Below are 23,424 nucleotides of genomic sequence, written 5' to 3'. Positions count from 1 at the left end.
ACTGCGTATTCCCAGTGCACAGGGAAACTGATTTATATGTGCTGTGAAAGATATGCTGACACTGCAGTTATTTCTCCCTGACTTTAAGATTGCATCAACTCAAAGCTGAAAACGCAAATCCATCCCACGCTGTTTTTGACCACCATTCTGAAATGCACTTTTACTCTCACTCTTTGCCTGCATGAACACACTACAGATACTTTATGGATGTGACACTGGCAGCTGATAATAGTGTAATTGGATTTCTCCACGGCATGCCCTGGGACAGAACATCAGTGCTGATTGATGTTACACTAGATTCAAGTCAGAAAACTGAAATTGTTACTAATATTACAGAAATATTGATGGACTGGGTGAAAACAATACTATGGCTTACAACAGAGTATATGCTGTTTCAATATTATGCACCAGACAACAAGGATGTTTGCCATTCAGAATTGAATTGCGAATGCATTTTCAAGTTCAGTATAATTTCTGAATTTAAATTAAGGATGCAAAATTGCTATTTAAATTTGAGAGTAAAAAAAGAAGAATTAAAATGAATTTAAAATCATGAAACGGTAACGAATTATAATAAGTTTGGTAACCAATTCTCACCATTAACTAGTTGCTTATTAACATGCCTATTATTAACATATTGGCTGGTTAATTAGTACTTATGAAGCACATATTCTGCATGACCATATTCTACATCCCTAATCCTACCCAATACCAAAAATAACAACTACTGTATCTTACTAACTAATAATAAGCATCAAATTAGGAGTTTATTGAGGCAAAAGTCATAACTGGTGACTACTGGTTTGTCAGTAGCGAGAACTGGACCTTAAAATAAAGTGTGACCATAAGTTTTTATTTGTTAGCATTACTTAGCTAACATAAACTAAAAAAGAAACTTTTATTAATACATTATTAAAATCAGTTATTGTATCTGTTATTTTGTATTTAATGAACCTGTGCTAACAAGAACTAACAATAAACAGTTGTGTTTTTATAAACTACACTAAAAAAGTGCTTGGAAAACACTTTCAATTTCCCAGAATGTATTAGCTTTGTAGTATTTATTTGAACAGCAATTCAGTGAATTCGTCTTGTTGTTGTTCCTTCTGAGAACTAACCTTGCAGTAGACATTACTCATAGACATTCAGATTTTAACCTGCCATAGAAGACACAAGCAAGGACCTTGAGTAAACTGAATGAAAAATGTACATTTAATTGCTATTTTCATAAACGTGAAGTTTACGCTATAATGTAAAGTTAGAAGCAGTGTTGGTGTATGGTGCATGTTTTGTGATCAAGATAGCCAAACAGCCTATAGGCATATTCAGGCAATGTAGGGAATTAACATATGGAACATTTCAGGGAACAGACTTGCATTTTTAAGAGTCACAAGCAGGCTATTTCTGTGTCAAGGTTGGAGCACTAAGAGGCTATGATTTGGAAACTATCTCTGCCACAACAAATTTAATTCTGCAGGTGAATTTAGCTCCTTCTAATATGATACGGTCATATTGAGCAGGAAGGTCCACTGCATGTCCAGATGTTTTTGAGTTGAATCCAGGCCATTGCAATGAATCCATCTCCTCTTTCAAGCTGTCAAATACTAATTCTGTTGCTCTTATCTCCTAGGAGATTTTACCGGCTTTGTTTATCAGGCTTGTTTGTGCAATGCATTTGACACACCATTTGTCACAGCTGCAGGTTTGCTTGATGTAGCACTGCTTCATTACAGAGTTATTGTGACCTTATGTGACCGTGGATTATGGAGCACAGATGTAGAGATTGTCCACTTGCAAGACTTTCAAACGCCTATGAGCAAGTCCTTATTTAATAAGTGTAAAAATATTATTACTCATCTTTAAATAATTTACAAATTGCTTTATGAACTTACAAATGGATGTAACCCAAAAGTTTTATGATAAAACAAAACAACTGTCAGGATTATTTCAAAACAAGTGATTGGACAGTAAATTTTCATTGGGTGTTTCCAAGACTGACCTGGAACTCCCTGAGAGGGATGCATTCTTTGTTTGTTCATCAAACAATCAAACTGCTTTTATACTCAGGCGCATGACGTTTTTTTGAAGCCTGGCGCTATCTCTAATCATGTTTTCTAAAAGAGAGTGCAGTTAAGGAGGCCTAGGCATGAGTTTTAATGGACTCTAATGGGCTTGTTAGACCTTGGGGAAAACCATTGTGATGTACAGTACATGGAGGTGATTCAATCCTGTTTGCAGGTAAGTTCAGTTTTAAGTGGCTGTCTGCTATAAGTAGTTGAAGACCGTTGTCACCACTGCATTATTGGCAAAAGAAAGATTGTTACAAATTCCATATTAGTTATTAGTCTTAGCTCAAGTAGATAATACAGACAAAAAATAAATAAATAAATAAAAAATGTTTACTAGATTGTTGTGGTGTTTATGGTTTTTAACTTTAAAACTTTCAGTAGGACTAGCTAATGTTTATCTTTCCCCTAAAGATGTTTTTGTTTGTGGTGAGGTCCCTTTTGCTCTCTTCCCAGCATGCATTGGGGCATACATAGGCTACTTAATAGGGTAGCACTGCTTGACCTTTTGCTGGTTTTATTTACAATGAAGTCTTCTGGATTTGGTCACATTTAGAAATCTGCTGTCTTGCAATGTCTGGAATGAGTTTATTCCTCTAGGGTACATTGATTGTCAGATTTATTTATTTACTTATTTATTTATTTTTTATTTGTCTTGTTAGCGTAGGTTGGATCTTGTCAGTATCATAAGCATTATGCTTACAGACAGTACATTTATATTTGATAAGAGAATTTAACAATTTGCATCTACTTGAGTTTTGTTAAAATGTACATGTTTTCAAGCATTTGTAAATGCTACTAAAACACAATCGTAATAAAATCGCGTTGGCCTGAGGAGGTAACCATAGCAATAGCGCACTGCTCAAGCGTTTTACGTAAAGGATCCGTATCGAATAGCGCTAATGTGACAAAACGTATATATTTACGTTGTGGGTATATCACGGTTTCGGACACAACTACCGTTTAAAAAGTATTGAGTTAACATCTGACATTTGGTTAAACGTGCTAGTTTCGACGAATTCCTGTAAATATTCAAATTTCTTCTCCCTGAAACCAGTGTCCAGGTATTTCATATAGCCTAACGTTAGATAGTTAACCAAATTTTACATTATCATATTTAGTGAAGCTACAATTTAGTGTGGACTCTGCAAAGAAGTGACGTCTTGGCAGGAACTGATTTGGCTCCATAAAACAAACGATAAACGAAAAAATGAAAATGTTTTGAAACAAAGTTTCATCATATCCAGATGTCAGTCTTGGCAATCCCATCTCGAGCAGCCAGCCAATATTTCAATGGGACGGTCAGTGTTGGATAACGCGCGTCACACTTCTCCTCAACCTCCGTGAGCTGCTCACTTTCAGTTTGCGCTTTGCAACTTCGCGAGTGTCTCTCCGCTTGTCCGCTGGTGTGATGAGAAATACACTCTTTCACGGACTGCTTTCATGTAGGTTAAATTGTGGTCGATGTTCGCCCGGATCCTCATTCAAATGAGGGAAACGAGAGTTTTGTTTGGTTTGTCGCTGCGTGTGCGGTTTGGAGATACAGAGAACATCACCTCTATCACAGGCAGTATGAATGTCGCTATTACTAAATGACCTGCGGGCACACTATCATGTAAGTGTCTTCATTTAGTTTTTTTTTTTTTTTTCTGTTATGTAAGTCTTATGATAAATGTTGATGCTATAGTCCATTAAATCTCGTTTTCTCACATCAGTGCTTTCATTACTTCTAAAACTAGTGTCTCAATACAATTGAACAATTTTGCAACACAGTTGTACTTTTGTCTTATTGCCACGTCTTAATATGCTTTCCAGACATAATATTATGTAATTTAGGCGTGTGATAACAAGACATTAGGCTGATAATGCATAGACATAAAAGTTATTGGGGTCATTCTATGAGATGCCTTTTTAAGATATGTTGGGGAAATAGCTATGAAACTTGGTAAAAGGTTTGATGGTTTCAGTGTTGACAGTTTTAGCATTGTGAGGTTATGACGCTACAGGGAGTATTAGAAAGAGAACTTAACACTGCTATTTTTCGACAAATTTTGGTAAGCACATTTTTACCATACAAAATCATCATAATGGTGTTGATTGTACCTCACTGACAAACCTAACAAAATATACAATAAAGCAATAAGAAGTACCACAAAAGACACATCTGTCTTTTTAATAGAAATGATGTCCATATGAATCTAAATCATATATAGTATATCTTTCATTGCAGTTTTTCAGTGTGCAGTGCAGCATATAGGATTTGGAAACTGTGACAGGCAAAAAAGCATCAAGTGTCTAAAATAACACAGTGAAAGTAGGTTTCAGCTTTTCATTGTTAAATGTCATTATTTACACATGCATTCATGACAGACACAAAATACACCCTTTTGTGAAATTACTCATTTACTTTGGCTACATAGAACATACTGCTCACCTAGGAAACTGCATTTCAAATGTTTTTAATAAGACATAATGTTAACCTTTTCAATTAGGCATAATGGTAAAGGACAACAGTCCGTCTGTAGTTATAATAGCTTATGTATTAATGCATTTAGTTTGATGCTCGAGTGTTTTTTCCACTGAATTCCTCTGTTGAACACGTGGGTTATAGTGGGTGCAACTTGATTTAACAAGCAATTTAACAAGGGCCTTTGGCAGTGTTTACAGCATGTTACTTACATTGTGTACAAAACAATATATTTTCTCTCACATTTATCATATAAAGGATCACTGCATATCCATTTTTGGCAGCGAATGGCAAAAATATATGAAAACCGATATCACAGTAGTTGCGTTTCATATTTCATTTTAGCTCAGTAGCTGTTATATGTAACACAATATGAATTCAATACAGTGGCTCTACATGCAAACCTGCCACTTGAGATGTGTGTATTCTCCTCTCCTCCTTGCTGTAATTTGTGGCTGATTTGTTTCTTGCAGCATCTCCAGCATGTGGTTGATCTTTTAGAGCCAAAGGGCAGTGTGGCACGTGAAACGCTTTTCTGGAATGTTCCCTTGTGCCTTGGCCGATATGGCGTCTCCCTCTTGGTTTTGTTAGAAAACAAGTGCAACATTTAATCATTCCTTTTGAGCAAACAGTAATTGCCCTCTTGGGGATGCGAGATAAGAACTAACATTAAAAGCATGACTAGAAGAGAAGAGTAATCTTCCCGTGAACCAATGAGGTGTCTGCTCCAGTGCCACCCGCCTGAGCTAATAAGGGTGTTTTGTGTGGGTAATGTCTGGTTTGAGCACCAGATTGTGTGAGAGAAACTATAACCCAGTGGCATGGTGGCCTCACAAGTGGCTGTTTTCAAACTTACTAATGAACTCATAGCATTTAAGTGTATAATTAAATATGTGGAGTAATTTGTAGTTTGAAACACCTACAGTAGGAGCAGATTTTATTGTGCCAACGGTTCACAGCAAAGGTTGAATTTAATGGCTACTGAAGCTATTTGCATAAGGCTTTTTGCGGTCGGTCTTTTTACCTTAAATGCAATGGAGTTTTAGGGAAACAACACAGGCCTAAATGTACCAGTGAGTTCTATTGAATGGTTTGATCTGGTCAACAACCTGACACTGACTTCAGCATACCATAAATCAAGCTATATCATATTACGCCATCAGACATATGCTTATCTTGCATACCCATCTCACGCAATGGAGGCTCGAACAGGATCGTGATTAACACGGCTGAGTTTTGAATGGCTGGATCAGTAGAACCCTGTGTAAACATTCCCACCATGTCGAGTGTGTTATGTAAAAAGCAAAAACACCAGCAGTCCACCAGGTCTCTGATGAAGCACATTGTTGTTTGTCTCTCTCCACTTTAGATGGTGTAACTCAACACGTTCTGTATTGGCTGGTAATCTTCAGCCCCTTGTGGTCCTCTGGACAAAAGTAGAAGCTTTTAGTGAAGCTATTGGTGTAGTCACTTGTGACGTGCGAGAATAAAATACGGAGGTTAGGTCATTGTCGACAATTTAGATGGCACAACGTAAAGCAAAACGTTTTAAACCTTTCCTTAGGCTCTTACATCTACAGCTTTTAAAAGGCTTTCATCGATAGCAGAAAAGAAAATGTTGAGGAATGCAGTAGGTGATTGAAGATATCTGATAAGCCTCTAAAACTATGTGTTGTTCACAATTTTGAAACAAGCATGCATTTTGCATGTGTCTTTTCGTGTAGTGTGGGCTCAGAAGTTGTTTGGACCATTTTTCCTTGACAGCCAAAGGTCCTGTTAATTATTGTCAAGTTAATGTTTATTATCAGCATTGTTATCAACAAGGACTATTGAAGGACCTATTAAGCTTTATTAGTAGACTTTTATTAGAAGATAAAGGATAAAGTGTGTCATTATGTTTTGATGTGACTACAAGCTGTCTATCAATATTAAGCTGCACTCTTAAAAATTAAAGTTCTTGATTGGCATCTATGGTTCCATAAAGAATCTTTAACATCCACGGAAGCTTCCATTCCACAAAAGGTTCTTTATAGTGGAAGAAGTTTCTTCAGATCATTAATATGTTCTTCACACTAATGGTGTGGTCACATTAGCAAAATTTTGTGGGCAAAAAAGCTACATTATCAATATTGCGACGAATTTTGAGCGGTTCGTCAGACAAAGCAACTTTCAAAGCTTTCTGTTGTTCAACACTGCAAATTCAGGAACACGAAACCTTACATAAAATAACTCCTGCTTAAGTGGATTCCCATTAAAATTACTGGATTTCATTCACAAAATTTCACAGAGGAACAGTAAATGTGAACGCACCTTACAAATGGTTGTTTTAGGAACGGTTCACAGATAGGTTCTTTGGAGAAACCAGAATGGTTCTTATACAGAATCACTGCAAAACCCTTGAACCTCACCTATTTAGAGTGTAGAAAAGCAGAAAGTACACAAACAAGCAATCACAAACATTTCTGGTTATGCACAAATTACCTTTTTGCTTGAGGACTTAATGACAGTAAACATTCTATCAGTTATGGGCTTCATTTGAATACACATTTGTGAGAATGTTGTGAGTCATCTTGTGGTGCTTCTTTCTTTCGTAATGGTTTTCAACTCTTTACCCTGTCCTGACCCTGCTAAACTATTTGGCCACTTCAATGTCACATAAACTAATCCTTATGTGCTTTGAAGTTTTTCTCAGCATGACACCGCATCTAGTTTCCTTTTAAACATCGCTCTGGTTTTTTGCTAAGCAGGTGCCAGCAATTTCCCCTTCTGTGCTACATTGCTGCCAAGTTACAGCCTGTCAACACAATCGCAGATGAAACAGAACAATAGCAGAAGTGGACCAGATGCACCAGATGAGATGTGGAGGTGTTTCCTCTGAGCTTTATCAAAAAACTGCATGAAGCCGGCCGAGTGAGCTTGAAGTGAAATTAGTGTTAGACTCTGTCTCGCTCTGTTTCTGTCTACAGAAAACATATCGTCATGCTGATACCTGTTCTAATTGCGATTCGGGGTAAAGGTGATTAGCATTTGTGACCGTGCCTAAAGCAGCCGGTTGGTTTAAGCCAAATTAAACCTCACCAATAAAACCCTTGACTGGGGACTTGAGTGGAAAATGTGGCACTTTTATTGAAGTCATTAATTCGCCTTGCAGGATGCCTGCCCTGGTCTCTGTAGAGACAAACGGCCGCCTCTCCATTGGAGCATAAAACACAGTTAGGAAAGGATTAAATACCTGCCCTGAATCAATACCAAGGGCGACAGGCAATTCTTACTCAGCTCACCTGCCATGGTCAGTCTGCTATGTGAACGTGGTGTACTGATATAATGGACCGTTCCTTGTAAAGCACATTGCTCCTCTCAGAAACTTTATCTGAGAATAAATAAAAGGTGCAATGCTTAGAAGTAGCGCTTACTGTTAAGTAGCGCTTCATTTAACAGATTTACTAGTGATTCAATTTGACAAATTAAGATTTTATGCCAGTTTAAATAATACAGATGAAGCCCATAACTGAAGTTCATTATCATTGTGACCTCAAGCACAGAGGTTCATTTGTGTGTAATGCAGTTTGCATTTGCTTTTGTGCATGTGTGTGCGTAAGTGTGTGTCTGCATAAGAAATAGACATATCAGGACGTCAGTTGTTTTTTTTTCTTCTTCGCTTATGTAATGTATAGCTTACACAATGATATATGGAGTTATAAATAAGTGAAAGTGTTTAACCACAAAAAGAGATATTCAATATACAATATCCAGACTTATCTTTTACACACACTGCTGTTAAAATTTTAGGTTCAGTTAATGTTTTTAGCAAAGACGCATTAAACTAATCAAAAGTGACAGTAAACAGTTTTAATAACTGTAGCACAACTGTTTTCAACATTGATAATTATATGCATCAATTCAGCATATTAAAATGATTTCTGAAGTATCATAATAATAGCTGCTAAAAATCAGCTGTCATGAATTACATTTTCATGCATTACTTTAAATTGTAATAATATTTCACAATCTTACTGCATTTTTGATCAAACAATCTTAAAATCTTACAGACCCCAATCTTTTGTGTACAACAGAAACTTGAAAACATCATAAAACTACCATAAAAGTAACCCATATGTCCTGTGTTGTATGTTTTAAGTATCTTTGAAGCTACTTTGCATAAGGAAAAGTCATGAGCATAAAGGAAATGTTGTTTGCTGATAATCTTACCCTCTACAGCAGCACTAAAATCTCACTCTCGTTTGCACGTTTTCAAACGTGATGAGACACATGAGATCTATTTATGTTGGAATACATGCAAACACAAGTGACATTTGAGAGCTATGGCGGAAAGAAAGCTGATTTTTTATGTTTCTCTCATAATGCATATAAATCATAATGGCTTCAGAAGAGCTAAATAGTGCATGACTACTATAAACCACTTTTATGGTGTCCTTTTCAGAGCTTGACAGTTCCTGGTCAGTGCATGCTTTCCGCTTTTGTTTCATTGTTGTAGGCAAACTGTGCCTTTAATAGCGGTTACAGTAACATGCTTACAATGGATATATAGCGAGCCAACATTCCAGACAGTTTAAAAGTTGAAGTGGGACTATATTTTTCTAGGTGCATGAACTCTGAGTTTCTTTTAAGAATTTAAGTTGATGAGCTTGATTTGTCTGTCTAGTTGTGCATCTGTAAACAATAAACACCATGGCTGAATTCAAAACATTTTCAATCTGTCTAATGCAGAATGGTATCATCAGTGGGCACCAACATGGTGCGGTGAATGATCTGCTTACACTCTTTGTGGAACCAAAAACGGTTCTTCTATGGCATCGCTGTGAAGAACCTTTTAAGCGCCTTTATTTTTAAGAGTGTATGCCGTCAGGTAGACGGCATGGGTTTGTGTCCTGCTTAGCTACCTGCTTATTCATCATGCTGAGCAGTTTGGAGCCCAATTGAATTAGTTCCCTTTCAGTTGCCCAATGTTCTCATGTTAAAAGCCTCTGCTATTTGAACAGCCAGGTGTGTCCTGGCAGTAAAAAAAAAAGTTTAGTTAGGCTTCTTGCACCACTACCATCATACTGAATTCGACATGTCACACTTAAAGGAGCCAGGATTCAAAGACCATAATATTCATCATTGGTGATGACACATTCATCAGCTCTTTTGTACTGTTGGTTAACGTAAACCTCAAGACCAGAATGCTGTAAGTCTGTAATTACATTTAACATTGAATGATTGTGTTTTTTTCCACTAAACGTCACTCTAGGGCAGGAAAGACTGCTGGAGGAAGAATATGTCTTGATAGCATCACGAATATATTCATGTGTTCTATTCTGTATTAATCGTTAAATATAATTCTGACATGTTGATCTGTTTTGCAATAGCTGATTGTGCGTGTGTGTGTGTGTGTGTTATTCGATTAAAGTGGACTGACAGACCAGCACAAACAGTCCCTGTTTCTTTTGTTATTCGTGTCATAACATGAACAACGGTTATGGCTTTTGTAGTTTCATAGTATCTTAAGAAATACATAACAGGTGCCAAACCAGATCTGCATGGTGTTACATCATTTCAGAATTATTTCGAAAGCTTGAACGAGAAACAATTACATGACAGAAAACCTGCTGACATCTTGTAATGTATCATAAAAATGGCATCTTTTCATCAGCGTTTTAGATTAAAATAGATGAATATATAAGAGAAAGCTCATGCTTTTTAAAGTGTATATGCAACTGGCCATTTCTTTAAATGAGTTTCATTTTTTAATCACCTTTATGCCTTCACTTAAATCATTTTGATTTGACAAATGTAATAGTAAAAATAGTAAAAATATTCCATTTAGGTCATAAGTATTAACTGCATAATAATCAATCTAATCAAATTGATCAAAATACTGTTTAAAATGAAGTTTTAGATTGAATATAGTATGTCAATTCTATCAAATCATATACAAATACAGAGAGTGTAGATACAGTATTCAAATGACATGAGAGTTACTAAATGGTTAACTGGTTCTTAGAAGTTACATGGTTGCTGTTTCTTTGAAATGTATCAGTGTTAAAAAGGCTGAAGAAATTGGTTGGATATCAGCAGGGAAAGGTGTCAAATCTCACCAGTCAACAATCTAGAAAAAGCAGTTAACCACAGGACTTGACCTCCCCTTTACCATATTCTCCAGGGCTAGGCATGAACCTGATATGAGAGCGGTGAATGCAGTAGCCTTAGTATAGAACAGGACAAATGTGCTTCTTCTTCTGAATTTTCCACATATTTATTATATATTTGATCAAAATAGGGGTTTTAATGGTTGACACCAATACAGTATCAAGAACGTTGTAAATACGCTGCTGAATGTCATACAGTCTAATGGCAGCAAATGAGATGCACACATATTGGAGAAATTAACACTTACTCATTCAAATTTCCCCAAAAAGTTGAAAACATGGTAAATGGTAAAACAACCTGTTAGGCTTCTGTGTGTAGCTTTTGTGTGTCACAACTGGAGAGGACTTTTAAGATTTAATAGGATGACTTTTCGTGGAAAGAAATGGTTTCTAATGGCTACGCAATTATTTCCGTTTCCACTGTCAGAAGTTGTGAATGGTACAAATTTAGCGAACCATACCGTACCACTTTTTTGGTACCCTTCCGTTGGGGTACCTAGCACAGCAAAGTGTACCAAAAGGGTGGAGCTAAACTCACTGCAGAACGTTGATGGGTTGACTAGAATCGTCACTTTTGCGTGATACAAGGGATAAAGCTTCTCCTTCACTCGTTCTGCTCTGCTGTCCGTGAGTGTTGGGCTTATTTACATCAGAGTGCGCAAACACAAAAAAATATAACAGTGTATTTTATAATTTTATATTTTCACACAGACAATAGCCATTTCTCAATATGTGTTCTTGTCTGTTCTTGTGGACTTGTGAAACGTCAATGCCCAAAAACCCGCGTAATTTTCTAAATATACTGTTATTGTGTCATGAAATGTAGTTTTAAGAGTTTCTCAGGTGAGAACGTAATTGTGTGATTTATTTATAAAGATGGCGCCTATTTGAAAATTTGCTATGCCGATTTCGGAGCTCCATGCGATCACCGGGCGCTCAGTGCTCATGTATCCGCTATCCGGCTAGTCCTTGAGATACAATTCGTTTTGGGTAGGCTATATTTAACAGGCATTCGTGGTCTCATGAATCTATTATTTGTTCCTGGTCATATCGTTTTGGCTGAGCACAAAGTTATGTTTAACTTTATATATTTATTTTGAACTTTACAACAGCGCTGACCTGTAGCATATGTTTGACTGAATTGTTTGCTTTTGTCTTTATTTCCTCTTAGATAAGCCTACTTATTGTACTTATACTTTTATAATAGCTATTATTGTTCATTAAAACTGATATTTAACAAAAAGAGGCAGAGTTGTGCTTATTGTCGCGCTTTATCGTCGATCGCTACTTTTCGGCATACACCACCTAAGGGTACTATTGGCAGTGGAAACGCAAGCCTGATCAGGGTTACCCATACCGAATCGTACTGTACTAAACTGTACTGTACCGTACCGCTCAGTGGAAATGAGCCATAAGAGCTGCTCTCGACGGAGCTCTTGCTGTTGGTGATTTCAGGAACAATTTTGAATCACTGAAATTTTCCACTTTCCTATAAAGAGAACAGGTTATTTTCAGGCATATCTTTGTGCCACAGCCGTAAAAACCTTATCAAACAGGAATTATTGGAAATGATGAAATATATATATATATATATATATATATATATATAGATTGGGTGTTTATAAACGTGTCTACGTCTGTTGTCGCCTTTGATATGGGCTTCATATAGTAAGGTTTTATCTAGTTTTAGATCTAGCTGTCCTTTTGTCCTTCCCGTGGACATTTTAATAAACCTTGATTGACCCCGGTGTCTGTTGCACGTCCAGGAGTTTTGCCAGGCCTGGCTGTTGTGTTTCCTTGATCTGATCTCACTAATGAGTGAATAAATGAATAATCAGATGTTTCTATTTTAGATTCAGCCTTTTTTCTGGATGCATCCCTCTCGCTCTGTCTTTCTCTTCCTCTCTCTTCCCGTCTCTTCATTAAGAAATAGCGGAAAGACTTGTCTCTCTGCACCTCCTGATTGGAAATCTGCCGGCTCCTCTTTTCAAATACTAACTGTAATTGTTATTGTGAGGGTGCTGTAATAACATTGGGGTCCTTCCTATCAGACCAGAAAGGAGGTTCAAGGCAGAGAGTGTCTTGTTAAGGCCATCACGTTTACACTCATTATTTAGCATGACCCCACTGAACCACAGGGACGACTGTCACAAAACATAAAGCTGATATAGCTCTGATAAAATCCATCTGGCAGGGTCTGGGCTTAAAGAATCAGTCTTAGCTAAAAAATGCAAGTCATTACCTCATTATGTATGCAACAGTTTGTTTTAGATGGTATTTCCGCATTTGCATTGTTGTACCCATGCATGTAACTTTGCAGAAACCTTAAGTTCGTTCTTAAAACTGGACAATAACAACATTTGTCATTTCATGACAGAGCCAGTGCCTTGGGAGATCAGGTCATTCAGGGGTCAAGTGTCCAGCCTTCCTTTTCCTATTAATTTTCCCTGCACGTACCATGTCTGTCACACAAGAAAGTGTGTTTCACACAACAAATCGAAAACTACATTCACAGGAGAGGGTAACAAAATTGACATTTGAGCCTTAGGAATAAGGCTGATTTGATTGAGATAATTACCGTATTCAGACGCACTTGAAATTGAACCTAATTAAACAGGCTTCCTCGGAACGTGATAACATTTCGCAGGAGTCGATTATCATTTATTTGTATGTACGTAGCAAAACCACGTTATCCTGTCTGGCCTCTATGATAGATTTTTTGAAATAGCAATAGTTATTGAATGCCCGCCACTAAACGTTGCTTACGCAACATGCTGTACCCTTGGGCAGTTTGTCCTAATAGATCAGAACCTGTTGTCAGTAAATAAGTTCTGTATGTTCTCTATCTTTGACATTATTGCTTAATCTTAAGCTTTTGGGTACTTTGAGCTAATATTAGGACTATATTCTGGTCTTGAAATCAGGCAAATGTTCATTACTTAAGAGCACCACATATCTCTCTGTGTCTGTTTTTCAGTCTGTTTGGAACTTTTGTGTTTCGTTGAAAAAAGAAACAGGTTTTCAGAACAACATGAGGTTAGTAAATGATGACAGAATTTCCATATTTTGTGAAATAATGATTATTGCATAAGCGTGTAGTCACGTATGCTGACAGTTGGCAAAAGTAGCATACATTTTTTACTAGCATTAGAGGAACAGATCCCATGTTAAACACATGTCCTTTAAGTCTGAGTTTGTTAAACTTAAACCAACCGTTACAGCCATAAACACATGTAACTAATAAGATCTTTGAAAACTGAGTACCAGAAACGACCCATAAATTGTGTGTGAGCTTTAGCTGCAAGCCATGGCCATTGTGTTATGACAGGAGCTTATTTACTCTGGTGGTCTGTCAAACATGCAACAGGTTTCAGGTTAATGTGCTATTAGAATGCTTCCATTTCGTTAATTAAGAATGCAGAGTTTCATGACTGTTTTTGTGCCACCACAAATCAAAGAGTTAAACAAAATGCTTGTTAGTACTGGTTGTCATTACTGATAAGGTGTAGGCTCATTTTAACACCTCTAATTGGCCATTACACATTGACAAACTAAAATGGAATGCTGTAATCAACACTTTTTCCCGGTAACTTAATTGTGGCAGCTGTAATTGCAATCTTGATATTCAGTTATTTTTGCAGCTGTAACTTTACTATTATTACTGTTATAAGTTTGTTTCAGTTCTGTTGAGCAGTCCTGTTCTGAGATGTTTTTGAGGACTTCATGACACATTGCTATTTCTAGTCTCATTATAGAGACTCATTTCTTTGTACTCCAGAGTGACAATATTGGAGATGAGCGTGATGGTATCACTGACCACTGCAGGTGTTCCTGATTATTCATAGCCTCACTTACAGGGTTATGGGAAATACGGTCTGACGTCCAAGTGCTTTGTTTATCATTTCCACCTGTCTATAGAGGGAAAATGAGAGTAACCGGTCTTTATTTTGTGCTTTATGTTTGCACAGTGATCATGGACAAAGGCCAGCTATATTTGTTTACACTGCATTAAAAGATCTTCTCCTTTTGTGTAATGCAAACTTTGATATGATCAAAAGTTGTAAATGCACACAAACTCCGTATTTTAATCTGAGATATCTTACATCGTCACTGCCAGTTATTTCTCTGCACACTTATCGCCCAACCCGAATGAAAATGAAGTCGGGTTGACAACTTTCCAGTGGTTGACATTCCATCATCTTTAAGTCTTTCTTACCCTGTGGTGCTTTGCACTTTTCTCTATTAAAGGATACATTGTTATCTGCCACTATGAGATATTGATATTGGAGCAGAATGACAGATTGGATTAGGCCAGTGATTTTTAGGCCTCTGTTGGCATATCAGTCACTGTTACTGGCCCCAGGCAGGGCAGCGGACCTCTGCTGTTATCTCATGTTTCCTACTGATTGAAAAGCATCGAGCTCACAAGCAATATCTTAAGACTGGTGACACACTAGGGAAGTTCTCTGTCATCCCAATAACTGATCTGTTTGGTTCAGTCTTAGACCTTTCATAGTGATCAAAATAGAGTGTAGGCCATTCAAAGAAGAGCTTGTTGTTGTTTTTATTCGTGCAAGTGACACCCCCAAGTAATCTAGAGCGTGTAAATTGATGAAAATATGCTCTTCACAAATTGTCATCATGGCCCAGCCCTGCTAAAAAAATAAAAAAAAAATAAAAAAGCTGTTTGGCTGGTTTTAGCTGGTTTAAGAGTAGCTGGTTTTAGCTGGTCTTCCAGCCTGGCCAAGCTGGTTTTAGCTGGTTGGTCAGCTGGTCTCCCAGCCTGACCAGCTAAAGAAGTGGTCAAAACCCCTCTAGAATCAGCCTGCTGACCAGCTATGACCAGGCTGGACGATCAGCTAAAACCAGCCAACTAGCTTAAGCTGGTTTTAACTTTTTTTTTCCAGCAGAGAGTCTGTACATTCAAAATGTACAATTTCTAAAGAAGTCTGAAGTTATTCTGAAATGTAAAAGGTTCCAGTTGGATAGGTTTCAGAGCAAACGTATTTTAGTTCAGAGAACTGATCTGGTTTATGGTTTTGGGATGTTGTCCATTATCCCCAGAGTCTGAATCACATTGAGTCATTTCTCCACATTGTTCAGCTATTTCCTTTGAGTCTGAAGTTTAAATTACACTGACTTGCTTTGAAGTTATAAAATTAGATCCTACATTTAATTCAGGAGAAAAATAAAATAAAATTACACAAGAAGTAAAATTATGATTCTTTAATCTTTACTAAGTGCATGTTTGAAATAATATTGTGCTGTATTTTTTTGTGATTGTGATTTTACATATGGATGCTAAGGTTTGCACATGCACTGCCACCCAATTGGTTTGCACACTAGCATATCCCATTTATCTCTTCTGCACAGTCACAGTTTCTCTATGAATGTATAAACAATCTGAAGCAAACAGCAAGCTTGGTGTCACTCCAGACACTGTGATCTGCCACATCACTATGGTTAAATAACAACACCATTTACAAAAAGGCTCCTTTTTTTCCATAATGAGTGCACTGAAACTGCGTGTGACAAATGATGGAAGTAAAAGCGGAAAGAATTAGTATCGTTATTGCTTTGTTTAATTAAAAATTATTTTCAATAATAATAAAAAAATAACCATAAAAGTATACAGTTCAAATGAGATGTTTAAATAGCTAAATTATTAAATAAATATAAATTAAATTAATAAAATAATACATTTTTGTGTTCCCTATTGTTTAAGGAACACTGTATGAATCTGAAAGGTTTTATAAGTGGCTTGCATGTGCAAGGAGCATGTAGGTCACCTGTCAAGTCATAATGTTCTGCTCTGTTTATTTTAAATCGTATTTCCTCATTCTAGAAGGTACATGATCTGCTTGATCTAAGGAGAAAAAATACCTCCTTCATACCAAGATCTGCACAAACGTCTGTTCAGAAACAAACTTCCAACCTAGAGATTCTGTACCAGCAGATGCAAACCTTGGAGAACAAGATGGAGCTTTGTAATAAATGTTAATTCATTTGAACTCCAAACAAACAGATGCTAATGTGAGGATGACCAAGGTTAAGGGTGGGGATAGGAAAACATACACTCAATGTATCAAAGTGCAAATCTAATCTAACAAATACACAGCACTGCTCTGAATAGCACAATTCTATATAAAAATCGCAAAATTGCAGTGATCGTAAATAATGAATCATGCGACTCACATAATTGTTATTTTTTTTTCTATTTTGCAGATGAATATTGTTGGACACACCAAAGAAGATTAGTCATTGGGCGACCTTCAGAGATGGAAGTGACTGTTTCATACTGCTAAATAAAACCTTGACCCACCTGAAACCAGTCCATGGTGATCGTTTTACGAGGATTAATGGCATGTTCTCTTGTGGGCACATCTTTGACCTCTGACCTCTCCTAGACCTCTCCTAGCCATGAAATGTGGTAGAGACATGTGACACATCAGGCCCACCATGCTAGATCGTAGTGGGCAACAGTGTTACAGTCACAATACAATACATGAAAGCTAAAAGGAAACCTCTTGACTTCCTAGTCTTATTTTTAAACATGGCTTGAGTTGGGACCGTAGAAGCCTCAGCCAATTTCAATGATTATAGCAGTTTCTGAGGAAGCGAAGAGATCATGTGTAACATCTCAACCTCGTGCAATGTTGACTCGAACATAGACCAGTTCTTCCAGCCGGCGCTGTATATTATTGTCATCGTCCTTGGCTTCCCAACCAACTGCATGGCCCTGTGGGCCGCATACATGCAGGTCAGACAGAAGAATGAGTTGGGGGTCTACTTGATGAACCTCTCGGTGGCTGACCTCTTGTATATAGCCACTTTGCCACTTTGGATTGACTATTTCGTCCACCATGACAACTGGATCCACGGTCAAGTGTCCTGCAAGCTGTTCGGTTTCATCTTCTACACCAACATCTATGTCAGTATTGCCTTCCTCTGCTGCATATCTGTGGATCGTTACTTGGCAGTGGCTCATCCCCTGAAATTCGCTAAAGTCCGCAGGGTCAAAACAGCCTTGCTGGTTAGCGTTGTTGTGTGGGTAACAGAAATAGTGGCCAACTCTGCACCTCTCTTCCATGATGAGCTTTTCAAGGACCGCTTCAACCACACCTTTTGCTTCGAGAAGTATCCCATGCAGGATTGGGTGGCCGGGATGAACCTTTACCGCACTTTTCTCGGTTTCTTGGCGCCTTGGGGAGTGATGTTGGCTGCGTACAGAGGCATCCTGAGAGCCGTGCGCAGTAACGTCTCCACCGAGCGCCAAGAGAAGGCCAAGATCAAGAGGCTGGCCCTCAGTTTGATCCTCATTGTCCTCCTCTGCTTCGCTCCCTATCACGTGCTCCTGTTGTGGCGCAGCGTGCTCTTCCTTAGCAACCCCTGCGATTGCGGTGCTGAGGAGAACTTGTTTGGTGCTTATCATGTGACTCTAGCACTCACCAGCCTCAACTGCGTGGCGGACCCCATCCTCTACTGCTTTGTCAACGAAGGGGCCCGTCATGACGTGGGCCGGGCCCTAGCCACTCTCTTCGGTCTCTTCCAGCGGGGCCAAAGCCCAGAGACACTCATGGGAGCGTCCATCACCGTTGAGACGCCTCTGGCTATGAAGAAGCCCGATTTCTACAGTGAGGTCAAAACAAATGCCTATAAAACTGACATTGAAGTGCTCAAAGACGAGTGCCTTCAAATGACCATTCTCAGTGTTAAAAAGTGAAGTTAAATGTCGATGTAACATACAGCGGCCCCATAAAGTGTGTGGACACTTAAGTGCACACTTTAAACTGAATTTTTAATGAAATTAGCAAAATATTTAAACAAGTGGCATCTGCAAATGCTGCTTAAAAATAATTTCAGTTCCTGTGAGCTATTTTGTCAGTGACAAAGCCCAAAATATACTTCGGTATTGACGCGAATGCTTACGAACACAGGCCCTCAACATATGCGCATTGTGAAGATTTGTCCTTGTCCAGTTTCTACGCTAGTTCTCTTCAGAAGTTATGACTGATATAATTGTCTTTGTACTTGTTTAAATTAGAGTTGCATGTATCTCTTAACCTCCTCACACAAGTGCTTGTCAACGAGAGCGTCTGTTGTTGTTGCCGTCTCCAGTAGTTCGTTTTTCTGTTTGTTTCTGCTTTGACTGTTAAGCAACGGGCTGGGGGAGTGTTGCCACCTTGTGGACAAGCTAATTACTGCAAAAAAATCGATATGCATGTGGGAGCTGTGCGCATACAGTGTGTATGTATTATGGTGATGAAGTTATGTATCACATTGATTTTTAGTAGATGTATGAAGTTCTCCTCACTAACTTTTAACAACCAAAAAAAGTCAGAATACTTTTTATGTTAATTTTGAACAATATTGTTTTTGTTTTACAATTTAATACCCAACAAACTTGTTTTTCTATTTTTTTAAGCTTGAAAACTGTGCTTGTTTCTGTCTATCTAAACAATGCCACTTGATTTGATTTTGTTATTTAATGCAATAACATTCAGCATTTAATGTGGCTTAATGGGATAGTTCACATAAAAATTTAAATTCTGTCTTCATTTACTCACCGTCATGTCGTTCCAAACCTTTCTTAGTAGAACACAAAAGAAGATAGTATTTATAATGTCTGTGTTTTGTTTTTTGTTTTGTTTTGTTTTTGTCCATAAACTGAAAGTTAATGCGATCAAACAGGGTTATTTTGGACCCCACTGACTTTCATTACAAAAACAAAATTTCATGGGCAAAATGTAAACAATCTAAACATTCCATATACTATACTTTTGTGTCACATTAAAAATCACACACACACATGTTTGGGACAGCATAATAGTGATTAAATAATGACAGAATTTCCAATTTTGAGTGAACAATCTCTTTAAGTGTAATTACTTTTTGGGGCCGCTGTATAAGGTGCACTTTCTGACGATAACTATACCAATACCTATGTGTACCTCAAGTTTTACCCAGAAATACTGTCTATGATAAAATCTTTAACTTGGAGATGAGGATTAATCAACGTCAGCAAAATACTGATGTCAAAATTCCCTTCTCCTTTTGAATGTCTTATATGTACATGCCTGCCATTTGTCCGTTCTTTTAGATTTTGCGGGAAATGTACCCTACTATCCCTATTTTTAAATTATTGCTCGTTTTAAGCAAGCCCAATTATTTATTTTCCCACTCTTGTCACATCAAACACAAATATCGTCTGAGTTGTTTCAGGTGTCATGTCTTAATATGCTTTTAATACGCTGTATAAAGTCTTCACAAGACTCTTTAACAAGAGGAGCGTGTTTCTGTCAGCTGTCTCTTGTTTGATATACTTTCTGTTCGGTGGCCCACAGATACCCAAAATGGAAACTGTTTTCCAAACAATGGGCTTTGCTGTTGTTTACAATTTTTTTCTTCATTAGTTCTCCAGGTGCCCTATTTCAGCCTACCAAACTATAAGTCCTGAATGTCAGCAGTGAGAAAGTGCAATGTAAAAGATTTGCTGTTATGCCAAAATAAAATACATGATGTCGGTCGTTCTTCTGTTGTGTAGTTCTCAGCTCTTTTCTTTAGATAGTTCTGATAAATTCTTTATTTGGCAACAGATGTTGTCAAAGGAAGCGATATGTAAATAAAAAAGTGAATGCTTAATGACATAATTTGTGATCAAGGGCAATGGCCTAGGCTTTATAACCTGAGTTTACACATGTTGTTCAGTGGAAAAAACCTATGCAACATTAAAGAAAAATCACATTTGTGTCAACATGGCCGTTAATGTGAAGTTGTGCTATCACAGATGAGTCATTCTGTCTCCAACCAGCACTGTAAAGAAGAATCAAGCTGCTTATGAAGTGTGTCAGATTATTAATAGAGCGGAACACTGAGCTGCCAGTAAAATGCTCAGGGGGGACTTCTTACATATTCTGTAAACACAAGACTTTATCTCCAAAATATTTATGTATGCTACGTCTGCTAATTCCTGTGTTATGCACAGGAAATCTTTCTGTACTAGGAATCTGTTTTTCTGTCTTTAGTGTTAAAAATGACAATTCAAAGTTGTTGTTGTTTTTACCTTGAAATATCAGTTTCAAAATCATTCAGATGGAACACTGACTGACTTCTAATACGGAGAATGGATTCTGTTTATTTCCAGCGCTCCCACCAAACGTCTGTTCTGGGAGTAAGTGTGGTGAGGGGATACCGAATTCTGTGAAAAGAGCGGATTGCTTTACGACAGCAACAAATGCGCATGTACAGCTCCACGACAGTGGAATATTAAAACAACAGTGAATTCCACTCGCTTAATTGTTGGGGGCTGCAAAGTCACATAAAATACATAAAAGTATACTTACTTAAAATTTTCACCATGAAATATGAGTTTTAAAATCATTTTGATGGTATACTGACTTCTAATAAGGACTGTTCTGGCAGTATGTAAGTTTGGTGGGCAGGTTTTGGTGAGCAAAATTACTTGACGGCAGCAACAAATTTAAGTGTATTTATCTACTGTAATTAGATTACGACCAGTGTTGGGCAGTAACTAGTTAATAGTAATTTAGTTACTGTTATAATATTACTTTTGCAGTAACTAGTAGTGTAACTAATTACTAATAAGATTTCAGTAATAATATTACAGTTACTTTCCATAAAACAGCTTAGTTACTTAGTTACTTTTGATGCCTCAACCCGCTGATTTAAAATCCAACAATCAAATAATTCCTAGATTTATTTTCCCACTCTTGTCACATCAAACACAAATATCGTCTGAGTTGTTTCAGGTGTCATGTCTTAATATGCTTTTAATACGCTGTATAAAGTCTTCACAAGACTCTTTAACAAGAGGAGCGTGTTTCTGTCAGCTGTCTCTTGTTTGATATACTTTCTGTTCGGTGGCCCACAGATACCCAAAATGGAAACTGTTTTCCAAACAATGGGCTTTGCTGTTGTTTACAATTTTTTTCTTCATTAGTTCTCCAGGTGCCCTATTTCAGCCTACCAAACTATAAGTCCTGAATGTCAGCAGTGAGAAAGTGCAATGTAAAAGATTTGCTGTTATGCCAAAATAAAATACATGATGTCGGTCGTTCTTCTGTTGTGTAGTTCTCAGCTCTTTTCTTTAGATAGTTCTGATAAATTCTTTATTTGGCAACAGATGTTGTCAAAGGAAGCGATATGTAAATAAAAAAGTGAATGCTTAATGACATAATTTGTGATCAAGGGCAATGGCCTAGGCTTTATAACCTGAGTTTACACATGTTGTTCAGTGGAAAAACCTATGCAACATTAAAGAAAAATCACATTTGTGTCAACATGGCCGTTAATGTGAAGTTGTGCTATCACAGATGAGTCATTCTGTCTCCAACCAGCACTGTAAAGAAGAATCAAGCTGCTTATGAAGTGTGTCAGATTATTAATAGAGCGGAACACTGAGCTGCCAGTAAAATGCTCAGGGGACTTCTTACATATTCTGTAAACACAAGACTTTATCTCCAAAATATTTATGTATGCTACGTCTGCTAATTCCTGTGTTATGCACAGGAAATCTTTCTGTACTAGGAATCTGTTTTTCTGTCTTTAGTGTTAAAAATGACAATTCAAAGTTGTTGTTGTTTTTACCTTGAAATATCAGTTTCAAAATCATTCAGATGGAACACTGACTGACTTCTAATACGGAGAATGGATTCTGTTTATTTCCAGCGCTCCCACCAAACGTCTGTTCTGGGAGTAAGTGTGGTGAGGATACCGAATTCTGTGAAAAGAGCGGATTGCTTTACGACAGCAACAAATGCGCATGTACAGCTCCACGACAGTGGAATATTAAAACAACAGTGAATTCCACTCGCTTAATTGTTGGGGGCTGCAAAGTCACATAAAATACATAAAAGTATACTTACTTAAAATTTTCACCATGAAATATGAGTTTTAAAATCATTTTGATGGTATACTGACTTCTAATAAGGACTGTTCTGGCAGTATGTAAGTTTGGTGGGCAGGTTTTGGTGAGCAAAATTACTTGACGGCAGCAACAAATTTAAGTGTATTTATCTACTGTAATTAGATTACGACCAGTGTTGGGCAGTAACTAGTTAATAGTAATTTAGTTACTGTTATAATATTACTTTTTGCAGTAACTAGTAGTGTAACTAATTACTAATAAGATTTCAGTAATAATATTACAGTTACTTTCCATAAAACAGCTTAGTTACTTAGTTACTTTTGATGCCTCAACCCCGCTGATTTAAAATCCAACAATCAAATAATTCCTAGATTTATTTTCATAATTTTCATGATTTGAACATGCATGTGATGTCCACAGTGCAGCAGGCAATCTTGGAATATGGAAAAGCTTACATTCAGAAGATAGAAATATTGCATTATATTGATTTTGTCAGGAAAAAAGCATGCATCAGCATGTGGTACATTATATTAATATACTTAAAAATATGTTTCACTCATGTGATTTGATAAAATACATAATGAAATTTAATCACATATGGGGAATGGAAAAATTACTTCAAGCTACACATGACAATTAATGAGATGAATACAACACTTCTACTTGAATGTCACTATCAATCACTACTGAGTGTTTGTAATAACGTCTGACTGCGATCCATTGTGGTTTTGGTCAAATGATGAGGCAGAAATATGTTGTTAGTAACATTCTAGAAGAATTTTAAGTGGAAGATACACAGTTACAACTTCTGTGGGGCGTGAAGGAAAAAGTAATGTAACTATTAGTGTAACTAAT

General features: G+C 37.3%; 1 protein-coding gene across 3 annotated transcripts; it reads left to right on the top strand.

Moving 5' to 3' along the window:
* Nucleotides 1-3,123: 3,123 nt before the first annotated feature.
* gpr4 (G protein-coupled receptor 4) lies at nucleotides 3,124-20,470 on the top strand. Of its 3 annotated transcripts, none has more exons than XM_058744677.1 (2): nucleotides 3,124-3,681; nucleotides 16,908-20,470. In XM_058744677.1, exon 2 carries the CDS (start codon nucleotides 17,311-17,313, stop codon nucleotides 18,403-18,405), a length of 1,095 nt encoding a protein of 364 aa, XP_058600660.1. In that variant the 5' UTR covers nucleotides 3,124-3,681; nucleotides 16,908-17,310; the 3' UTR covers nucleotides 18,406-20,470. The 3 variants fall into 3 exon arrangements, with proteins under 3 accessions (XP_058600660.1, XP_058600661.1, XP_058600662.1); XM_058744678.1 differs by lacking the exon at nucleotides 3,124-3,681 and adding an exon at nucleotides 11,228-11,309; XM_058744679.1 differs by lacking the exon at nucleotides 3,124-3,681 and adding an exon at nucleotides 16,603-16,715.
* Nucleotides 20,471-23,424: the final 2,954 nt, after the last annotated feature.

The sequence above is a fragment of the Onychostoma macrolepis genome, chromosome 15, assembly GCF_012432095.1.
Source record: "Onychostoma macrolepis isolate SWU-2019 chromosome 15, ASM1243209v1, whole genome shotgun sequence".
In the NCBI taxonomy this organism is placed as follows: domain Eukaryota; kingdom Metazoa; phylum Chordata; class Actinopteri; order Cypriniformes; family Cyprinidae; genus Onychostoma; species Onychostoma macrolepis.
This window is presented reverse-complemented; position numbering and strand designations above follow the sequence as displayed.

Coding starts and splice junctions, on each gene's coding strand:
- gpr4 (XM_058744677.1), top strand. CDS start 17,311: ATGTGTAACATCTCAACCTCGTGCAATGTTGACTCGAACATAGACCAG.